At 37.1% G+C, this 21,122-nt stretch overlaps 1 protein-coding gene across 3 annotated transcripts in view; it reads left to right on the forward strand.

The window, feature by feature from the left end:
• LOC306871406 (double C2-like domain-containing protein beta) overlaps positions 1–21,122 on the forward strand; it is a 301,845-nt gene that overhangs the window by 42,033 nt on the left and 238,690 nt on the right. For all 3 annotated transcript variants that reach the window (XM_079419309.1, XM_079419310.1, XM_079419311.1), the window contains exon 6: positions 14,307–14,469. In XM_079419309.1, coding sequence (XP_079275435.1) covers positions 14,307–14,469 — 163 coding nt within the window. The remainder of the gene's footprint in view (positions 1–14,306; positions 14,470–21,122) is intronic.

Consider the following 21,122-nt stretch of genomic DNA (forward strand, 5'->3'; position numbering starts at 1 on the left):
AGACTTTTCTGTTTGTTTAAAATCAAAACTTCACACTGAATGTGAAAAATTAACATTGTTATTCATTAAACAAAGTGATTATTTAACTATAAAAGAATTTGATTAAATTATTAATTGCTCCAAATTACACTGCTGAACAATGTATATCAAAAACCTATTTCAGCGATTATAATGAGAAGTGACTCTATCTGAACTGTATTTTCAGAGAGCTGAACTGTATGAGAATTTGTTTGACCTTTTGGAAACTCCTTGTTAACTATATTTCTGGTAAAACTCTGAACTAACAAAAGGCTTAAGGATGCAGCTGTTAGTCAAGCGGTGGTCGCAGCAGAATGTGTTATCAGCTGGCTAACGCTTGAGCATGTCTTCCTATCCTAGGCACTTACACCTTATGATGTGGACCCAGAAGAGCCGGGCCTGAGGCATAAACAGTGTCACACTTTTATTTTTTATATGCTTCCTGTTATGCTGTAGCTCAGATAATCAAAGCTCAGGCACAGAGCTGGTTTATTCCTCTAGGATACTAAATCTCTGTTAGAGGAAGAATAGTAAAATGTATTCATTTTGGAATTGTTCACTCAAATCTGAAAAAAAAACTATTAATATTTATTGACATTCTATTAAGCTCTCATGTCGTTTTAAAAATCTGCATTGCTTTCTTGCTTATAGTATGCTTAAGCCACACAAAAATAAGCATTTCAGAAGAATGTCCTGGCCACTCTTTTCCATGAAAGAGGTCTGTGCTGGCAAAAACACTATCATAGAAGTATCATAAAATTGCTCCATAGTGCTTATTCCAAGACTTCTGAGAAAAAAAAAAAACTTACATTCAGCAAGGATGCATTGAATTAATCAAAAGTGACATTAAAAAATGTATAATGTTATAAAATATTGTTCTTTTGAGCTTTCTTTTGATCTAAGAATCCTGTAAAGTATCACAATTCCCACCAAAATAATGAGCAACACAACTGTTTTTAACCTTAATAGTAAGAAATGTTTCTTGAAGAGCAAATCAGCATATTAGAATGATTTCTGAAGGATCATGAGAGACTGAAGACATAATGGATGCTGAAAATTCAGCTTTGTCATCATTAGAATAAATTCTAATGTAAAATATATTAAAATAGTAAAGCGTTTTTTAAATTGTAACAACATGTTTTCAGGTTAGTTCTTACATGTCAAGCGCACGCATATGAGCAAGAACCAGTGAAGTTTCTTTTCATGTGTTGAAGTTTGTAAATGAAACCCTAAATTAAATCTGTTTATCATAAAATGATTTCGTCCTTCAGAAGACTTTGATTAAACTGCTTGATTCATATGGATTATTTAACGAGATATTTATGAATTTTTTTTAAGCTTGAAAGTTTTGGTGGAATGGACTTTTAGTGATTGGAGGGACAGAAATCTCTCAGGGCTCTTTAAAAATATCTTTATTTGTGTTTCTTAGGTGAATAAAAGATTTATGAGTTTGGAATGATGTGACGAGTGATTGACAGAATTTACATTTTTGGCTAAAGTAACCCTTTAAAAAGCCCCAGTCTCCATTCACTTTCATTATATGAAATGGAATGACCAAAAACAGTTATTATTAATGCATCTTTTGTGTTCCACAGAAGAAAAGACTTGGAGGCTTGGAATGACATGATGAAATAATGATGTCATTTCAAGGTTTGGGTCAAATACACCTGGCCCAGCTTTGATTTGACATTTACAACCACCAAATCTCTGCAGCACAAGCCTTTGTCCACGTGACACTTCCTGGTCCTGGGTGGCCTAATGAAGTTCTGGCTGAGTTGTCCCGGGGTACAGGGCTCAAACGGTGCTTTTGGTCACCAATGGTTGCATGCCCACTAACCACAAAAACTAATTTCATGAAACGCTGTCTCCCCATTCAAATTAGCGATGTTATCACAAGACTAATTAAAATTCCAAGAGGAAATTGTTCAGGGCAATTTGCTATTCGCTCATCATATCCTAAATTTGTCAGATGTAGGAAAAAAAATAGTAAATTGCTAGCTTGTGTGATGAGGATTGTGATGCTTGCTGTAATTGCTAAAGACAAAAGTATGTTTATCTGGTGCGTCATGAGATGTTCAGTCAATTAATACCCCTGAACTCTGATGCAGTGGTACTGAAATGAAAAGCAGAGTTACAGTGTGGGTTGGTATCACTGACCACACCCTAAACTTCATTCTAGCCAATAGGATCTGGTCCAGCTCTGAACCATAATTTATTGAGTTGTATGACAAGGGAAATTTGCTTCCCTTGTATAGCCATGGACATTAATGAATGTTGCACAGTCATTTGACCAAAACATTGTGATATATTGTCTCATAAAAGCCCATCTGTTTCCCATCACAATGTAATTTGTTTTGTCACATCAGGTCAGCAACAGCCATTTATTGTAAACATGTTTTGCTAAGGGTTTGTCCTTTACTACTTTACTATTTGTATGTATCTATTAATTCATTTAATAATACATAAAAGTCCAATTCATACATATAACAACTTGAATATGCATTTTCTATAATGAGCATGCTATTAATTTTTAAACTAAAAATAATTTTGTTATTGATATTTTTGGGGGGCATAAAGTTAGGGTGATAGAATTCTCCACATATCATGCAAAAAGGCTTAGTTTGCATAGCCTTTAATTTATTGAGGGGAAAAAAATTAATTTTAATTCATTTGAAATTAATTTTCATTAATTTTATTTATTTAATCCCTCAGATATGCCATATATACCCACTAGAAAAGATGAAAAAATTGGAGAAGACTTTTTCTGTCCTAACTAAGTAACATTTATGTGGTTAGCTGCGTTTTTTTTTCTTTTGCTGTCTGTGAACCCATAACTTGGGAGCTATCCATTTACATACTGTATATGTTTTTAATTAAGTGAAGGAGTGGATGTATGGATGGATTTAATCTGGTTCCCTTCCCAGCTGTAAAAGATTTTTAAGGTGCAATGAAAAATGTGGCAAATGATGTTTATGTCTCTCCCTTTGTGTGTGTTCATGAATTTGCATTTGGTATGATGGAATGCTCTGTGTGTGTTTGTGGAAGAAGAAAGATTTATTCCCTATGGTACATGCCTGGAGATAATGAGTCTCTAGATATTTATGCACTATACACAGATACATGGTTACCTCCATATTTTATCATCCCTACTCCTCACTGACATTGAAATAACACATCCACATCTCCCAAATGGTCTCTTATCACAGTTCTCTCCCCCCAGTTCAGGGAATAGGATGTGCAGATCACCCAATTATGTGTCTTAAGTGTGATAGTTTAAGTGACAGAGATGCATTAGATACAGGTGGTGCTTTATTTTTTATTATTTTTTAAAAATTTTAGATTTTTTTTATTTATAAATGATGCTTATTTCATCATCATTCATGCCTGTAGTGACACCAAACTCAAAAAAATATTTGTTTTCTGAAAACTCCTCCATCTACCATTTGCCTGCTAAAATAGATCCTCTCCCAAGCTAATAATAATAATAAAAATAAATAATAAAATGTATTTTTTTTTAATACTCCCATAGAGTCCATAGTTTATACATTTGTTTTGTAGAAATAAATGTAATTGATTACTTTGTGTATAAATAAATTAATATCAATAATTTAAAACTTAATTCGTAACATTTAAGTGTAAATTCATACATTTTAATATGTTGTAACTAGTGCTGTCAATCGATTAAAAAATTTAATCGCGTTAATCACAGTCCTGGACTGTGATTAATCATGATTAATTGCAAATTTAAAATACTAGGATTTACCTGTAAATGTGTTGAAATAAAGAAATGCATGACAAACTAGTTTAAGGAAACAGAACCTTTCACATCTCGGCCAGGTATGAGACATAATCCTTATTATTCTTTTTTTTTTTTTTTTTCAGCCGTTATCAGCCTTTATACTGGCAATAAAACGTTTACCAAGCCACATCGCTTCAATCCCAGTATGCATTTACCCAACTATTATCAAAAGTATTTCTAAATAAATACAACAAAACATTTTCTTGAGACCTTACATGAAGTATTATGATAAAATGCATTATGAAGATGAATTGGACTTGTTCTGCAGGTGCATTAGAGCTAACATTAGCTTCATGCTTCATAAGACAATTGATGAGATTAATAGTACACTTTTACTCAAAACTCACTTTAAACCACCATCGAGTGTTTGTAATAACTTCCTTTTGCGATCCCATGTACACTTTGGGGGGCCGCGGTACATTAGAAAAGTAGCCCAGAAAAACGCAACCCACGGCTCTGTAATTTTTCCTGCGACTGTATTTTCAAAATAGCCCAATTGTGCGGGAAAACCGCGACCCTGGCAACACCGGTTTGCTGTACCTTTATCAAATATGAGTATACATATCTCTCGTGCACTGTCGCTCTCTCTCTCTCTCTCGGACACACTCGGTCTCTCTCTCCATCTCTCTCTCTCTCGGACACACTCGCTCTCTCTCTTCGTCTTCACTTTCATCTAGCCCGGCGCCTCATAATCAATCCCTGCGTCCCAATGTGTATACTATACACCCTATCTGCCCTAAATAGTACTGAAAATTACTAATATCACATATAGTTTAGGATGGATAGTGTGCACATTGGGACGCAGGCAATGATTACCTTCCGTGCTGCGATGATGGCAAGAAGTTGGTCAAATTTATCAAACGATTAATTTGCATAAAAAATATTAACGCGTAATTATTTTTTTTTTAGATTAATCGCATGGGGGACGCGGTTTGGTGGACACGCACCCTAATTTATATTTAATTCTGAGATTCCTCTGCGTACCATTAGAGAAAGCTTGCGTACCACACTTTGAGAACCACTGCCATAGGAGAATTGTACTACTTTAGTATTAAAGGTCCCATGACATGCTGTTTTTTGGATGCTTTTATATAGGCCTAAGTGGTCCCTAGTACTGTATCTGAAGTCTTGTTCCCGAAATTCAGCCTTAGTGCAGAATTTCAGCCACTATAAGCCAGTCCCACAATGAGCTTTCCTTAGGACGATCCATTTCTGTGTCTGTAGCTTTAAATGCTAATGAGGAGGAGAGAGGCGGGGCAAGGTGGAGGGTGGGTGTGTGGCCTTAACCAGCTTGCGGCCACGGTACCATGCGCTAATGTTGACAGTGGATGTATTGCAGTGGCTCGTGGACACGCAGTCCTTCAAGCTTTTCAGTTTGACCCAGAATCTGATCCGGATGGCGAAGCACCGGATGAAGAAGTTGCAACTCAGCAGCTACAGCAGGACGTCTCCGAATGGTTATTTTAAAATATTGTGTCTGGATACGGTCAGTGTTTCCCACACATAGACTTTACCTGGGCGGATCGCAACGATATCCACCGCCCGCTGCCATCAGCTCACGCGTCTCACACACACGAGCGCGACTTTAGCACAATATTTAGTAATTTTTCCCATAACGGGTACATACTAACAAACCTAGCGACTTTATTAAAAAAAAAACTAATAAAAAAAAAAAACCTTAGCTATGATTCGGTTGGAAGATGTCTCCAGTACTGCCCCGCGAGGTCTCTCTCCTGGCGCAGTGTCGCCTCTCTCGGCGTCTGTTCTGAGCAGCAAGCTGCAGAGAAGCAGCGCTTTCAGTTTGCCTTAAAGCAGCAGACTCATCAATAAATCATTTACAAAACAGCGTTTCCAAGCACTTGTCGCTTACTGACTGTTTGGACTTTTAAATATGAACATAATTTGTCTGTTAATATGCGCATAGTTTATTACTCAGACGCAAAACAGTAATATAGCCAAAACCACTGCATATAGTCGCTTTTTAGTGTAAGTTAGATGTATATTGATTTTATCAGACGATGTTGCGATTTATAAATCAGGATTTAAGGAGTAAAGTGTGAGTGATTCAGGGTTAACATGTATTATTAATTGGTCATGTTTAGTCTTTATACTTGTTTTATGAATGAAAACAGAAAATATGTAAATGTGAACAGCTTTATTGGGCATTCAGTTGTATTACAGTATGTGACAGTTTATAGAGTAGAACAGATCTGAAGTGCCAAAAAACAATGCTTCGCTCGTTTGCAAGCCATAATGTCTCTCGAGGAAAAAAAAAATATTGCCCTCACCTCGCACGGTCGTAGCTCATTTTCTCATGGGCGGGCAAAGCAGAGAAAGGGGAGGTAACTTTTCCCCGTATGACGACATAAGGGGAAGATTCCAGATTGGGCCATTAGAGCTTTCATTTTCTCAAAGGCGAAGCAGGATACCCAGGGCTCGGTTTACACCTATCGCCATTTCTAGCCACTGGGGGACCATAGTCAGGCTAGGGGAACTCCTATTAATGTTAAAAAACATACAATTCTTATTTCCCGACTGGAAAATCTTGTAGGCATGCAGGACACAGTTTTAAAATGGTTTCAGTCCTTTTTAAATAACAGGAAGTTTTCTGTATGCATTGGAAAACACACTTCCTCAGCAGCACATCTCTCCTGTGGTGTTCCGCAGGGATCTATTCTTGCTCCAACATTGTTCTCTTTATACCTGCTGCCATTGGGCCCCATCTTTTTAAAATATGGCGTACCTTTCCACTTATACGCTGATGACACCCAATTGTACCTGCCCTTTAAGCATAATGATTCAAGCTCCATAGAGGTCCTGCTGGCCTGTTTACAGGAAGTGAAATTATGGCTTACACAAAATTTTCTGGCCCTAAATGAGACTAAAACCGAAATAGTACTGTTTGGTCCAAGTGATTTCTATGATTTAGGTGACCTTGACCTTGGCGACTTAAGTTCTTATGTCTCCCCATGTGTGAAAAATCTAGGTGTGTTGTTTGATTCTGGTCTCAAGTTTGATAAACAGATTAATTCTGTTGTTAAGTCATGTTTTTATCATTTACGATGTCTCACAAAAGTTTAACCTTTTCTTTCTCTAAAGAATTTTGAAATAGTTATCCATGCATTTATTACTTCACGCCTTGACTACTGCAATAACTCTATTATGGAGCCAACCAATCTTCGATTAGACGCCTTCAAATGGTTCAAAAGGCTGCAGCCAGGCTGCTGACTGGTAGTCACAAATTCTATTGAATTTCTCCCATTTTAACTTCTCTGCACTGGCTACCAGTCAAACAGAGAATATAATTTAAAATTTTAGTTTTTGTTTTTAAAGCATTAAAAATTGCATTGGCCTCGCTCCAACTTATTTATCAGATCTTTTACGTTGTCATAATCTGTCCAGGGCACTTAGATCCGGCAACCTTGAAGTGCTTTCTGTTCGTCGATCGAGGTTAAAACATTGTGGAGACCGTGCTTTTGCGATAGCGGGCCCTAAACTCTGGAATAGTCTCCCGGTATCAATCCGAATGGCATCATCACTCTCCTCTTTCAAATCTAAACTTAAAACACATCTTCTGACTGTGGGTTTTTAATGTATTACTCAAATCTCATGTATGCTGTCTTATAAATTGTTATAGATCCTGCTTTTTATTTGAGCTTACTGATCTGTGCAGCACTTTGGTCAACCTTGGGTTGTGTTTAAATGTGCTTTATAAATAAACAATGAAATTAAATTAAATGAAAAAAACCTCAAAGTGAAATTTTCATACCATGGGACCTTTTAAAGGAGAATTTTCCTTGTTCAGTACAATTTACATCTACCTCTTTTTATATTGTGTTATTGCCAAGTACATCAATGCATCTTTTACCCATTTAGAATCAGACTACACATTGATAGTAACGTGTAGGCTACTATAAAAACAAAGGCAAAAACGGACTTTCCAGTCTGGTTTTCATGGCATTCACCCATTACATTTTCAAAGTGGATAATTTTTCTAAATTACACGTTATCTCCTACTGATAAAACTCAGTTCTGGGAAAATGACTCTTCACTACCTTTATTCATGATTGTGCAAGTAATTGTTTTGCTGTGAATGAACTAGTAGTTTAAAATGCACTTTCTCTTCTTGCTGGGTAGCAGAAATGGGAATGGTTGCTTCCTGCATGCTTTTGTCTTCTGCACTAAACACAAAAGCTTCTTCAACTATTGCATGTGCAAAGATTTTGATGTGTGGATCAAACACGCAAAGAAAATAAGATGCAAAATTAAGGAATGCCATTTATTGTTATGAGATTGATTGACCCTGCAAGCTAGATCTGCATTATTTTGTCTGGTCAGTGGTTGTGATCAGGTGCAGTTGGGAAATGGTCTCTGCCAAGACTCCAGCAGCAGCTGACATTTCAGAGCCTGCTGTCCATCACTTCTTAATTGTCTTCGTGGCTACAGTGGGGCCTGGCCTGCCGAGCAACAGTCTCTCGCTGTTATATCACCATGGCAGTGACTGGCACCAGAGTGTAGTGTGCTCAGAACACCTCTAGAGCATTACGGTGTTTGTTTCATGGGGTAATATGTTTTGAAAGGATTGTTTGACATTTTTGATGTGTGTTATGTGATTACGTGCCACTGCCTTGAAAGTCATGGCCCGGTTTCGGTGAATGGCTGGATGTTGCTGTTGCTTCTCTGTTGGGTTCTGTGGTTTGAAATGAGCACGGATATTATGTACACAACTATTTTTGGCCATATTGAGTAGACCTCCAAAGCAAATGGAATTGGCAAGATGGTGAAAGATGTTGTTTCTTTTGACCAATGTTTCAGTAGTTGCTAATAGGGCTTTTGCAATAACCGCAATATTGTAATATCGTTATAATGACAAGCCAAACGCAGAGTATGGCAAACAACCGCAATATTCAGTTTTTTTCATGAGGCTATGCCCTCCTTGTTTTTCACTAAATGCATGTGTATTGAATATTCAATAAGTTAATGATCCTAACTAGAGTGAAGAGAGTAGGCCAATATTTGTACCCCACCTGGCTCTTTTTTTATGTCTTTAAGACTGTGCACCATTGTGATTTAAGTTCCATAGACTTGCACTAAACAGACAGAGAGAGCGATCGTCTGTGTGTGTGTGTGTGTGTGTGTGTGTGTGTGTGTGTGTGTGAGGGATTACCTGCATCTGTCATTCTTCAGGTCAAGTCAAAGAATATAGAATACCCAAGACATGTCACTCGTATAGTTTTGAATGTTGAAAAAGGCAATGCTCAATACGGCCGCTCTCTTATTCAGAAGGTGGTGCTTCGTTCAACAGAGCCAATCGCTAATCGGTAAAGTCATCATGTCACTGCAGATGCTCTAAGAAGTCCCGGTTGCTATAGAAACAGTCAGCATTCTGAGACATCCACTTAAAGGAACACTCCACTTTTTTTTGGAAATAGGCTCATTTTTATAACTCCCCAAGAGTTAAACAGTTGAGTTTTACCATTTTTGAATCCATTCAGCCGATCTCCGGGTCTGGCGGTAGCACTTTTAGCGTAGCTTAGCATAGATCATTGAATCAGAACCAAAGAGTTTCGATAATTTTCCTGTTTAAAGATTGACTCTTCTGTTACAGAAGAGTCAATTACATCAGTCAATTACATCAATTACATGCAGTTACATCGTATACTAAGACTGACGGAAAATGAAAGTTGTGATTTTCTAGGCTGATTTGGCTAGGAACTATACTTTCATTCTGGCGTAATAATCAAGCAACTTTGCTGCCTTACCGTGGGTGCAGCAGGCGCAATGATATTACACAGCGCCTGAAAGTAGTCCCCAGCTCAGTAGCCTATGATATAGTTCCATGTGTGTACGGAACAGAAGTCACTCCCGCATTTGTAACCATAGTGAATAAAAATGTAGCCGTTTATGTGGCATTTTTTGGCTAAAGACTCTTTTTGTCCAACGATTTTAACTAAACTATCACTGATAGACGTACTGTGTTTTGTTTATGCTCGGGAGGCTGCTTTAGAGAGTGCTGTCTTGCAGTGTTGCCATGTCCTCAAATCTCGGTTAGCCTAACGCAGTACATGTAGCAAGTTTTTTTTAATGAAAGAAAACAAGTAGAATAGAAAAAAGTAAGCTTTTTTTAAAGAAAACAAGTAGATGGAATAGAAAAATAGAAGGATAGTGTTAGAAGGTCAGATAGATACAAAGAAGACAGATAGATAAAGTAGAATTAGAAAAGAGAGTGCTAGAGTTAGAGGGTCATATAAATATGGAAGAGATGTGTTTTAGCCGTTTCTTGAAGATGGCTAAGGACTCAGGTGCTCGGATTGAGTTGGACAGGTCATTCCACCAGGAGGGAACAGTTAATGAAAATGTCTGTGAAAGTGATTTTGTGCCTCTTTGGGATGGTACAATAATGTGTTGTTCACTTGCAGAACGCAAGCTTCTAGAGAACACATAGATCTGAAATACTGAATTTAGGTAAACTGTTGCATAGCCAGTGGTGGTTTTGTAGGCAAACATTAATGCAGGGCTCGTAAAATTTCAAAATCCATGGTAGCACTTCGGGCAGGTACTCTTCAGATTTTGGTAGCCCGAAAATTAATTTAACTAGCCCAAATAAAAAAAAGACAATTTTTTTAAAATATAGAAAATCAGTTAAGTCTAAATGTCAATCAAAAACATTTTCAATGCACAAATATCAACAAATACCAATAAAATAATTTTATTTCACTATTTACAAGGTCTCTGCTGAATTTTTAAAAATCAATTTAAGGCAATTTATGAACCCTTTTGAGAGCTGCACAAGTAAAATGAACACTGTATGAGTGGGGTTGGACAATGTCTATGGTAACATTTTAAGCCATAAATTGACGAAGTTTTTACACACACAAAAAAACTGACATTTCAGCTTTTAAACCATTTTTATGAAAAGGGACAAGTCAAACATTTTATTATATTAATTTAAAACAAATATTACTGTCTTGTTTAGATTTTTCGATATTCTCATTGATCTGAACATAAGATAGGCAAACTGTAAATGCAGATTCACTTTCTGCCACGAGGTGGTGCTTTAGGAGCAAATAGCGGCTTATTCGGTACGTTAACAGCTGTACACAAAGCAGCACTGCGCTCATATACGCTGCTTTAAAAGGCATTATGGCAAGATGAAATGAAAATGCCAACGACACGTTTCTGAAGACAGACGAATCCCTTCAGAGACACATTCACATAAAAACATGTGCGCCGTGTTTTGAGTTTGAAATGTGCAGCGCTCATTTATTCAATGACATCATTGCCTTTTGAAGTTTAATCCAGCTGTATCGCGATTCTTGTCTTTCCGTCACCAACTGCAAGACCTCTTGAAATTGGAATTAAGATTTTTCTTATACAATTTAACGTATTTAAACCTTTTTATGGCCTTAAATTTTATACAACTAAATTGAGAGTTTTAAGGACCTGCAGAAGCCCTGTATTTTAAGGTAGCCCGTCAGGCAGGGCAGTGGTACATTTTGGTAGCCCGACTGGAAAACGCAATAGCCCCGGGACATCGGGCTGGCGATTAAGATTAATCTTGCAGTGGCATTTTGGATTAATTGTAGCGGAAGGTAAAATTGTGATGAAGTGATGGGTTTGCTGAAACTACAAGCAGTTCTGTCTTAGCCAGGTTGAGTTGAAGGTGATGGTCCTTCATCCAGCAAGAAATGTATGTTAGACTTGCTGAGATGCGAGCAGCTATCGTCGGATAATCAGGATGGAATGAGAGGTAGAGTTGAGTGTCATCAGCATAGCAGTGATATGAAAAGCCATGTTTCTGAATGACGATGCCATGTAGACAGAGAAGAGAAGTGGTCAAAGAACTGAGCCCCGAGGCACCCCAGTAGCTAGATGTTGCGACTTGGATACCTCACTTCTCCAAGAACCTTGAAGGACCTATTTGAGAGATAAGACTCAATCCACTGGAGAGCGGTTCTTGAGATGCCCTTTCCCAGTAGGGTTGACAGGAGGATCTGGTGGTTAACCGTGTTAAAAGCAGCAGACAGATACAGCAAGATAAGTAAGATTTGGAATCTGTGTATGAAATGTGCTATATAAATAAACTTGCCTTGCCTTGCCTACGAGTGGGTTTCTTAAGAAGTGGGGTTATGAGAGCCTGTTTAAATGCTGAGGGAAAAACTCCAGTGTGAAGGGATGTGTTAACGATGTGAGTGAGTGCAGGGCTCCAGACTGCGACCATTTTTTTTTTTTTTCTGCCTGACTAAATTTTGTGTGCAGTTGCACTAGCGTGATCACCGCATTGTTCAACTCCTAAGCCCTGCCATTTCTGTTGCATATGAGAAACATCAAATGGCAAGCGAAACTAAACTGAAAGCATAACGAAACTGCGCTACTCGTTTGACCTGCAGAGAGTAGAGCCTGGTTTATACGTGCGTCAGCAGGAGCGCGAAGGTGTATGCTGCAAAAGCGACACAAATATTGAGGGAAACGATGGATGGTTTCCAAGCTAAAGTAAAAGACCACTTCTTAAACCAGAGAAGGCGAACATGTCAATATTCTTGTGGGGGGGAAAAAACATGCAAGCATTGTCACCGACAGCATGTTTAATTTTGCTTTTCTTGTTTTTCTTTTGAAAAGCTTTTTATCTTTGCAGTTTACCTCATGTTGTGCTATGGAGGCTCTGTTTTATTGTTTTGTTTTTTTATTTGATTCCTCAGTGTTTGTTAAATGTTATGTAATTTATTAGTCTGTATATAATACAGCATGTGGTGTATGCCATGCCTCATCTTATTCGTTTTTGTTAATAAACATTTTGTAAGCTAGTTTGTCATTGTATCCTACCATTTTATTGTTGTTGTGCTTTTTAATTAAGAATAACAATGAATCCATCTTTTGTTTTAGTCTTAAAAAGTGAAAGGTATGTAGGAGTATGTAAGCAAAACAGACAATTATCTTTTCTTGTAAAACGTGACAACAAGATTACAAATTCGAAAGTGAAAGCACCTGAAGCCTGGCTTATATCACAGCAAAAGAGGAACTCCCATTCACAAAATTCAAATCATAAATAATGCTACTGATGAAAAAGAACGGGTTCGATGTTAACCTTCGTTTCCATATAACTATAAACTATGATAAAAGTTCATCAGCATGCATTGATTAATCCCAGGTTGTAGCACAAAAAAAATAAAAATAATTCGAACAAATCTGTGCTCGTGCGACCAACTGAGAAAGTTATTTGCAAAAGAGCGACCAGTGGGAAGAATGAGTCTGGAGCCCTGGAGTGTAAGTACAACTGCAGGAGAAATGGCTTGAAGGAGATGAGATGGAATAGGATCAAGCGGACAAGTAGGATGACTGGAAAGGATGAGTTTAGAAACTTCTGCCTCAGAGAGTGGAGAGAAGGATGTGAACGAGTGTATGTTTGTTGGCAAGATGTGTTTGACAGTTTGTGGTATGGAGAATTGTGCTGAGGTTTGTAATTTTATTAATGAAGAATGTGGCAAAGTCGTCAGCTGTTGATGAAGTAGGGGGAGGAGGAGGGCAAAGGAGGGAGGAAAATGTTTTAAAGAGCATGTGAGAGTTAGGCGAATTGTTAATTTTGTTGTGATAGTATGTCCTTTTAGCAGTGGAGACATTAGCAGAGAAGTTAGAGAGGAGTGATCGAAATAAATTAAGGTCTGTAGAATTTTGTGATTTGCATCATACCCTTCCTGCAACCCTGAGCTTAGAACGATGTTCGCGGAGAACATCAGATAGCCAAGGGGCAGAAGGGGTGGTACGGGCTGGCCTGGAAGATAAGGGGCAGAAAGTGTCTAAACGACGTCAGAGTGAAGCAGAAAGTATCAGTAGCACTGTTAGCATCAAGAGATGATGACTGTTTAGGGGGAGGAAGCGAAGATGAAACCATAGCAGAAAGCCGGCAGGGTGAGAGTGAGCTTAGGTTACGTCGAAAAATGACATGTGGATGGGTATGTGTTGTGTCAGGAATCATGTTGAGGTTAAGGGCGAGTAGGAAGTGATCCGAGGTGTGCAAGGTGTGTAACCAGCACATGATCAGTGGAGCAGTGTCATGTGTAAATAAAGTCCAGTTGGTTGCCTGATTTGTGAGTAGCCTTAGTTGACACTCGTTTCAGATCAAAAGAAGTAAGCAGAATGTGGAAGTCTGCAGCATGAGGTTTATCTAGGTGGATGTTGAAATGAAATAAATGAAGTATAACTAGGGGAGTACCATCCTCAGGAAAGGTTGATAGCAACACATCGAAGTTACCTAGTGTTCCTGGAAGTCGATATGTTAATATACCAATGAGAATGAATGAACAAATGAAAGAATAAATGTATGTCAAATCAAACCAAAAAAAAAAAAGAAGAAAACTCCAGGGTTTGACAGCATGCTAAATAGCTGAACAGACAGTAATGTTTTGGCACAACGCCATGTCTTTAAGCACCTGCTTTAAATTACTCTATACTGAGCTGTGCTTATTTGTTTTCCTTTCCCTGCTCTTCAAAGGTGTGGAAACGTTCTGGAGCCTGGTTCTACAAAGCCTTGCCGAAGCATATTCGTCCCATTAAGGATTCAATTCTAGATAACAGGAAGCCAGTAATAGAAAGAGGAGAGCTGCTGCCAGTGGCCAGGAGTGCACCAATAAGATACACATGGGCTCAAAGTAAAGGTTAGATGCTAATGCTTCTATTCTATTCTATTCTATTCTATATGGAATGGGCAGCGCTTTAAAAACTGAATAGCTGAAATTCTCATGCTTGGACCATAAAAAAGTCTGTCGTATCCCATTCCCCTTCTCTCTCCCATTACTTTTCTGTCTGGTCTTTCCTTAAAGTTACAGACACATATTGTTTTTAGTACAATGACCTTACAAGAACATTCAGAGTCCAATACAAGTTAAGCTCAGTTGGCAGTCATCACTGTAGCCTGTACGAGAGTGTTGGTTGGCTATCTTTGCACAATTGCAGGCTGGAACACTGGTATACTTTTCTTTTTAAGGCCATACTGTATAAACTGCCTACTTACCTATGTTCTCTTCTGACTCTTAAAGTCACTTCCAGGAAATGTAATCTTCGATCATATGGGCAAATCATATATGACATTCCACGAACGAGAACTGTCTTTGGTGAAAGTGCCTTTAAAGTTTTTGCACCTTTTATCTTGGTATAAATTGCAGAACCAGCTAAAATTGGACTATTTACCAACAATGACACAGTTTAAAATTAGGATAAAGGACTATCTGAGTACTAAATGCACATGTGGTGTTACTGAGCGCAACTGGTAATTATGTTGAGATGATGTTGGATTGCAAATTGTTCTTTTTTTCTGTTAAATGTTTTTTGTTTTTGTTTTTAATGTCTATGTTAATATGGACCTATTATTCTGCTGTCTTGGCCAGGACTCCCTTGAAAAAGAGATTCTGAATCTCAATGGGATTATTTCCTGGTAAAATAAAGGTTAAATAAAAAAAATAAATAAAAAAAATCTGGGTTACAGTGAGGCACTTTCAGTAGAAGAAAATGTGGCCAATCTGTAATTGTTAAAATACTGTTTCAGTAGTAAACAATAACCACAGGATGCTGACAATGTTAACATGATGTTAGTGTAAGTGAGGGGGAAACCCTTTACGTACCGTTTATATAGGTTGCCTGCATACTAAAATGTCCTAAACATGAGTATTATATTAAAAGTTTTAAACTAATTCAGCAGAGCTTAAAGCAATAGATTAAAAGTGCAATGATAAAATAGAAGCACAATAATGTTGACTCAAATATTTGCATTCAAAATGGAAGAACTTTAAATCTCTTCCCTATTTATGACAGCATCATAAACTGTGGTTCGAAGAGTGTGTTGCAGCTAGTTGCAGCAATATTGACTTAAAAACGTATTGATTTAAAGCCAGATGTTTTTAAGGGTAAAGCCAGAGTTTGTCCAGTAAACTGCTGTTTGACAAAACAGCAACAAACATAACTAACACATTTTAAAAAAATTGCTATTTCCCAGCTCTACCAAAAACCTTCCAAACCTTGACTTTTGAACTTGTGTACCTCTAGTAATTATGCCTCAATTGCTGTCAATTAGCTTAACTTGTATTGAACCTGGAATATTTGGACACATAAACATGTATAAACGCCATTGCATTAGATAAGAAAGATAGCAAAATCTCACTTTTCAATCAAACAAATTCATGAAAAAAATTGTTTTAATAATAATAATTGGGGTTTCTTTTGTTAGGCTTTTAAATAGTAAAACATGAGATGTACTTTGCTAGCACGTACCCACACTTTATTCGGATTTTAAACTAACATTTTATACCTCTATACTGTGTCTGTAATTAGGCCATTGTATCAGTTATCTAAATATACTGGTGAGGCTATAGATCTAAAGGTCAGTTAGCTTATTAAGACACCCCTTAGTCATTTCTGTACTTTAGATGGGACATCCCATTCTCTTCCAGTGACGCTATTAATGAGCTCAGCCATCTTAAGGTGACCCCATTTAACCCTTCTCCAAATAATCATTCACTCTTACATTCATTTCAGGCTGAAACGCTCCTAGCTTCCAGGCATAGTTCTGCTTAACCTTGCAGAAATGCATTTAAGGGAGAATGAAAAGTGAAATATATGTAAAAATAAACTCGCCATGGCATGAATTAAATGGATCCATCTGCAGTGTGTGATAAGCTTACTTATCAGAAGAATTAGGCAGTAGAAGAGTCCTACAGCATGTGAAGCAGCGTCCCTCAAGCACTGTTGCGTCTTGCAGTAAGGACACTCAGAGGACCAATATATCAGAATTTTATTACGTATAATAAAACTTGTGGCCCATAAGAGTTTACGGTCACACAGTTTCTCATGCATTTGATTATCTCCAACATGCAAATAAGATGTTCAGGAACGTTCATCAATTCCACATATGGTGGTGCTTTATAGCTTTACAAAGATGTATCGCTGGAGTGGTTCTTTTTGGCAGGCACACATGTTCATATGTTCCTGAACTGCAATTCATATGTGGTTGACATGAGTTTTCTTTTCCTTTTTTGTTAAACCAGCCTTAGAGCACCAAATGTGGCTTAGTGCCATCCATGTATGCTTGAGAGCGAGAGGTGTATGAGATGCATTAGTGTGGTAGGGGTGGACACCTTTTCTGACTATATCCATTTAAAGGATGACTGAATAAATTATGTCTGAAAGGCTTTTGGTGGGACTTACGTAGAGTAATACCTCCATACCAGCTGCTGCTATTATGCATGAGCATATCAGAGGTTGTTACTGAATGAAGCGTGATAAAAGCGCACATGTTGATTCAGTAAGTGCAACTGCCTGACCCTTTGATAAAGTACATCAGAGATTTTTGTAGCATTTTAAGTTCAACAATAAACTGTGTTCTTGTCAAGAACCATATTTGACTGTATGCTAGTGTATTTTGCATGTTTGGCTTCTTAAGTTTCTGATATGCTTCTTTGCAGAATTTTATTTTTTATTTATTTTTTTACATTTCTTACATTTATAGATTGTTCTTCAGATCAGAGTATTGGTTTATGGGATCTTCATACTTTGGCTGTAATTTTGACTTATCTGTCATAAGCTTTTTTTGGTCCTGGTTGAATGTAATTGCATGGAAAGAACAACCAGCGCAGTCTTGAGAATTTCTTCTTTTTGTGTTCTGAGGAATTGATACAGCTTTGGAGCTTTCTTAGGGTGAGTAAATAATGGCAGAACCTTTTGAACAAACTATTTCTTTACCAAAGTTTTTACCAAAGCTTTTCAACCTGGAACATCTCCAACAAATATGATTTGATAATGGCAGTGTAAATGCTTTGCTGTCACTCGTCTTGCATACACACTCGGTCACAAACAGCAGATTGACTTTCAGTTTCACTGATTTGTCATGCGGAGGTCAATTTGACTCTGTGTAGCTTCACTGGAGCTTCAGAAGAGAAGGGTAAAATCTCCAGTACATAGATGTTAACTATTCATATTAACTAACACTAGCTTTTCTAATCTTTTTGTATTCTATTTGTTTTCATTTTATTTATATAGTAAAACACTTGCTACGTGTACTGCATTAAGATAACTGAGACTTGTTATAGCACTTGCATATCATTGCTCTTTTGTTGATTTTGATTGCTTCCATTGTCCTCATTTGTACTTTTGTAAGTTTAAATGTAAGTTGCATTTAAAGCGTCTGCTAAATGATTAAATGTAATGTAATGTAACAATAAAAAAAAATAACATTCTTATTGGATTAATGGAAGACAAAAGCAAAACCTAAATTTGTGAAGCTATTTTGGGATGTTATGTCATCTGTCTTGTAATAGTATTGACTCAGGCTACATAGAGTAAATGTATCTATTTTTTTTTTTGCCCCATGAAGAAGTGCAATAACGTTGCTAGAATAATATTAAATCTGGTATTGATTTTGTTGAAATGATTAAACAGAGCATGTTTGCTCTGGTATTTTGAAGCCATTAAATTTGTTTTCAGATGGTATTACAAAAACTGCAGACACAGAGAAAAACATTTAAAGAAATGCTTCGGGTTTAAAAAAAATTCTGTTTTATCTCTGGCTTATTGTAGATTAGATTACAACAAAATTATTCAAATTGTAAATGCAGAAGAAAAACATTAGATTGGAATTAAAGAAAGTGCTTTAGTAGTAAACTGCAAGCTTCACATTTCTGCAGTTAGATCCATATGCTCGCTACAGATGCCGTCAATAGAGCTTAACCTGTATGGAATCTGGAACATCCTTTAAGGCTGACAGGTCAAAATCATCACGTCTAAACAAATGTAACGGAGCGATATAGATACGCTTTAGAATTAATGTCTTTCTGTTCAGCTGATGGTTAGATTGGTAAAGTTGCAGTTAGTCTAATGTGATTGGACACGCAGGAGAAGCACTTCCCTTCCCAGATGCTCAGGGGGACAGAAAGGAGAATGAAGATTATCTAAACATTCTCACAGCTGCTTTCAGATTTAAACAGTGATTTCGTAAATTAAACTTTTTCATTTTAAGTTCTGCTTGGTGAAGTTGATTTACAAGACTCAAAGTCATCCATTTTAATAAAAATAATCTACCAATAATTGTTCTGGATATGGAAGCACCTTACAGATAGTATCTTATCTGTCATGAGCTTTTAGCATCAAACACGCTCAGTGCTACCGAAAATGCTGCTGAAAATGATAGATAGATAACACCTTTACATCTTCAGCTGTTTTTCTTCATCAACATTGATCTTCCTCTCTCTCTGCCTGCCAGAATCATTTCTATATACTTAGAAATTAATTCTAGAGGCTTAATCAGGTTAAATGTATGTAAATTTGCAAAATACAGCTCATTGGAATTTCATGAATATCCGGCATCTGGCAACCATAACAGATTTAGGATGATAATATACCAGTCGGATGGGCGATGAGCTCTTATTTAGAAATTACTGATCAAAGGGGAGTCTGAGACAGTGTTGATTCCCATTTTGTAAAACAAGACTAACTTTGCAGCCTGTCTTGTATTGAGGGACTTTTCAGCTTTTAGAGTTCTCTATATTTTTTGTGTCTAATGACGTTTATGTTGGTTTTGTTTACTGCAAGACAAAAGAAATGACAGAAATGGAAATTCATCAATAGCAAGATTAAAAGCTGACAATGGACCTTCATTTTCTCCCAACATCTGAGCTGCTGAGAACGCTGTGGATTGCTTTAATTTTTCAAGGTAATGTGCCTCAAGATCTACCTAAATACGTGTATCACTCCAGACTCCTTTGTAAATGTCGTGTTGTTATAGCGCTTAGCATTTTAACCGTATTTGTGTGCGTACATGAAGTATTTTTAACTAATCAGCGCCGTGCTTGTGAGATTATTTTGTGCCGTTCGTACCACAAAATTGGTTCAGTAGTGCGGTCGCGCAGCTCGGTCATTTGATCCGCGCTGATGACAGGTCAGTGCGGCGCGAGGTCTGTAACATCATAGTGTTTTAAAAGATATAACTTACCCGATAGAAAACAGATGCAAGTCTAAGAAGTGTCCTCACTAATACTCAAACAAACGTGTGTGCGTGGACACTATAGTTTCAAATAGTATTGCAGGGAAAAGTGGTAATTAGGTCCAAGTGTTGTCAATAAGAAAGCATGAGGAGCCACATCAGCTTGAAGTATATACAGACTGGATTTAGCTAATGATGATAGAATATTTTCTGATAAGATGGTTTCAAATATATTGATTGTCTCGGTGTCTATAACAATTTATTATTAACAGCACCCTCTGCTAAGATGTTTAATATATCATGGCATGTGATTAAAAATGCATGTTTTCTGTGCCTACTGACCTATCTTTTATATTATATAGTAATGGTAATTTTAACCCTTATTCAGTGTTTGGAGGATTTCAGGGGACCAAATTGTTTGCTTTAAAAAATATTCCCTTCATTTAAATGGCATAACATTTGAAGATTCAGCTCCCACTATTAATACACACAATTGAGAAATGTACATCTTTACAATAAATTTGACTTAAAACTTTGCTATTCTATAAGCACGTATACAAAAGGCAAATAAATAAACAATTTCACACTGAGGAAGGCTTGGTAGCCAAAACGTGTGTGTTTTCCCCATTGGTGATGACAGTTAAATAAAACGGAAAAAGAAGACCATTATCATGAGTGTGGATCATAATTTCTTATGCAAAGTAACTTAACAGATTAGTAAAAAGATCAAGTAATGCAGGAGTTCGGTGCAAACGATGTTGTTGAAATAAATAAACAATACCATACCACCTGTAGACTTAAAGCATCAATTAAGTGGGTAATATTATTAAATGTTTAAAATGGTTTGTTTATCTCTTTTTTTTTTTTTTTTTTACAAAATAACACTTAGAATCAAAAATGCACAAGCAAACATCAGGCCTGGTATAGGCTCTACACCCAGTTAAAAAAATAAAAAACAAACGGTTTCTTCAAAACAGTTTTATTTTGACAACAGCTAATAATAAAAAATAAAAGAAATCAATGTAAAGTCCGTGATGTGCAAATCATTTTACAATTTAGTGCAAGAGATGTAAATTTTTTTGTCATGACATCTGCAAGCAAGTTCGAAAAAGCAGCTCAGCAGAGGTTCTTCACTGCAATGCTGAGAACTTTGATGTTAATGTTCTTCCTTGTGGTGTCTTCATCCACCCCGATGCTTCACACTCTGGTGCCAGTCCAGATGGAAAAGTGGACCCAAATGTAAAACCTCCCTATGGCCTGGTAGAAGTGCCCTAATGTGAAAGCCATTGGATAGGCATAGGCATCACAAATTGTGTTTGTTGGGGGGCCAAGCGAAAAAAA

The sequence above is a fragment of the Barbus barbus genome (genome assembly GCF_936440315.1).
Source record: "Barbus barbus genome assembly, chromosome: 6".
NCBI lineage: Eukaryota > Metazoa > Chordata > Actinopteri > Cypriniformes > Cyprinidae > Barbus > Barbus barbus.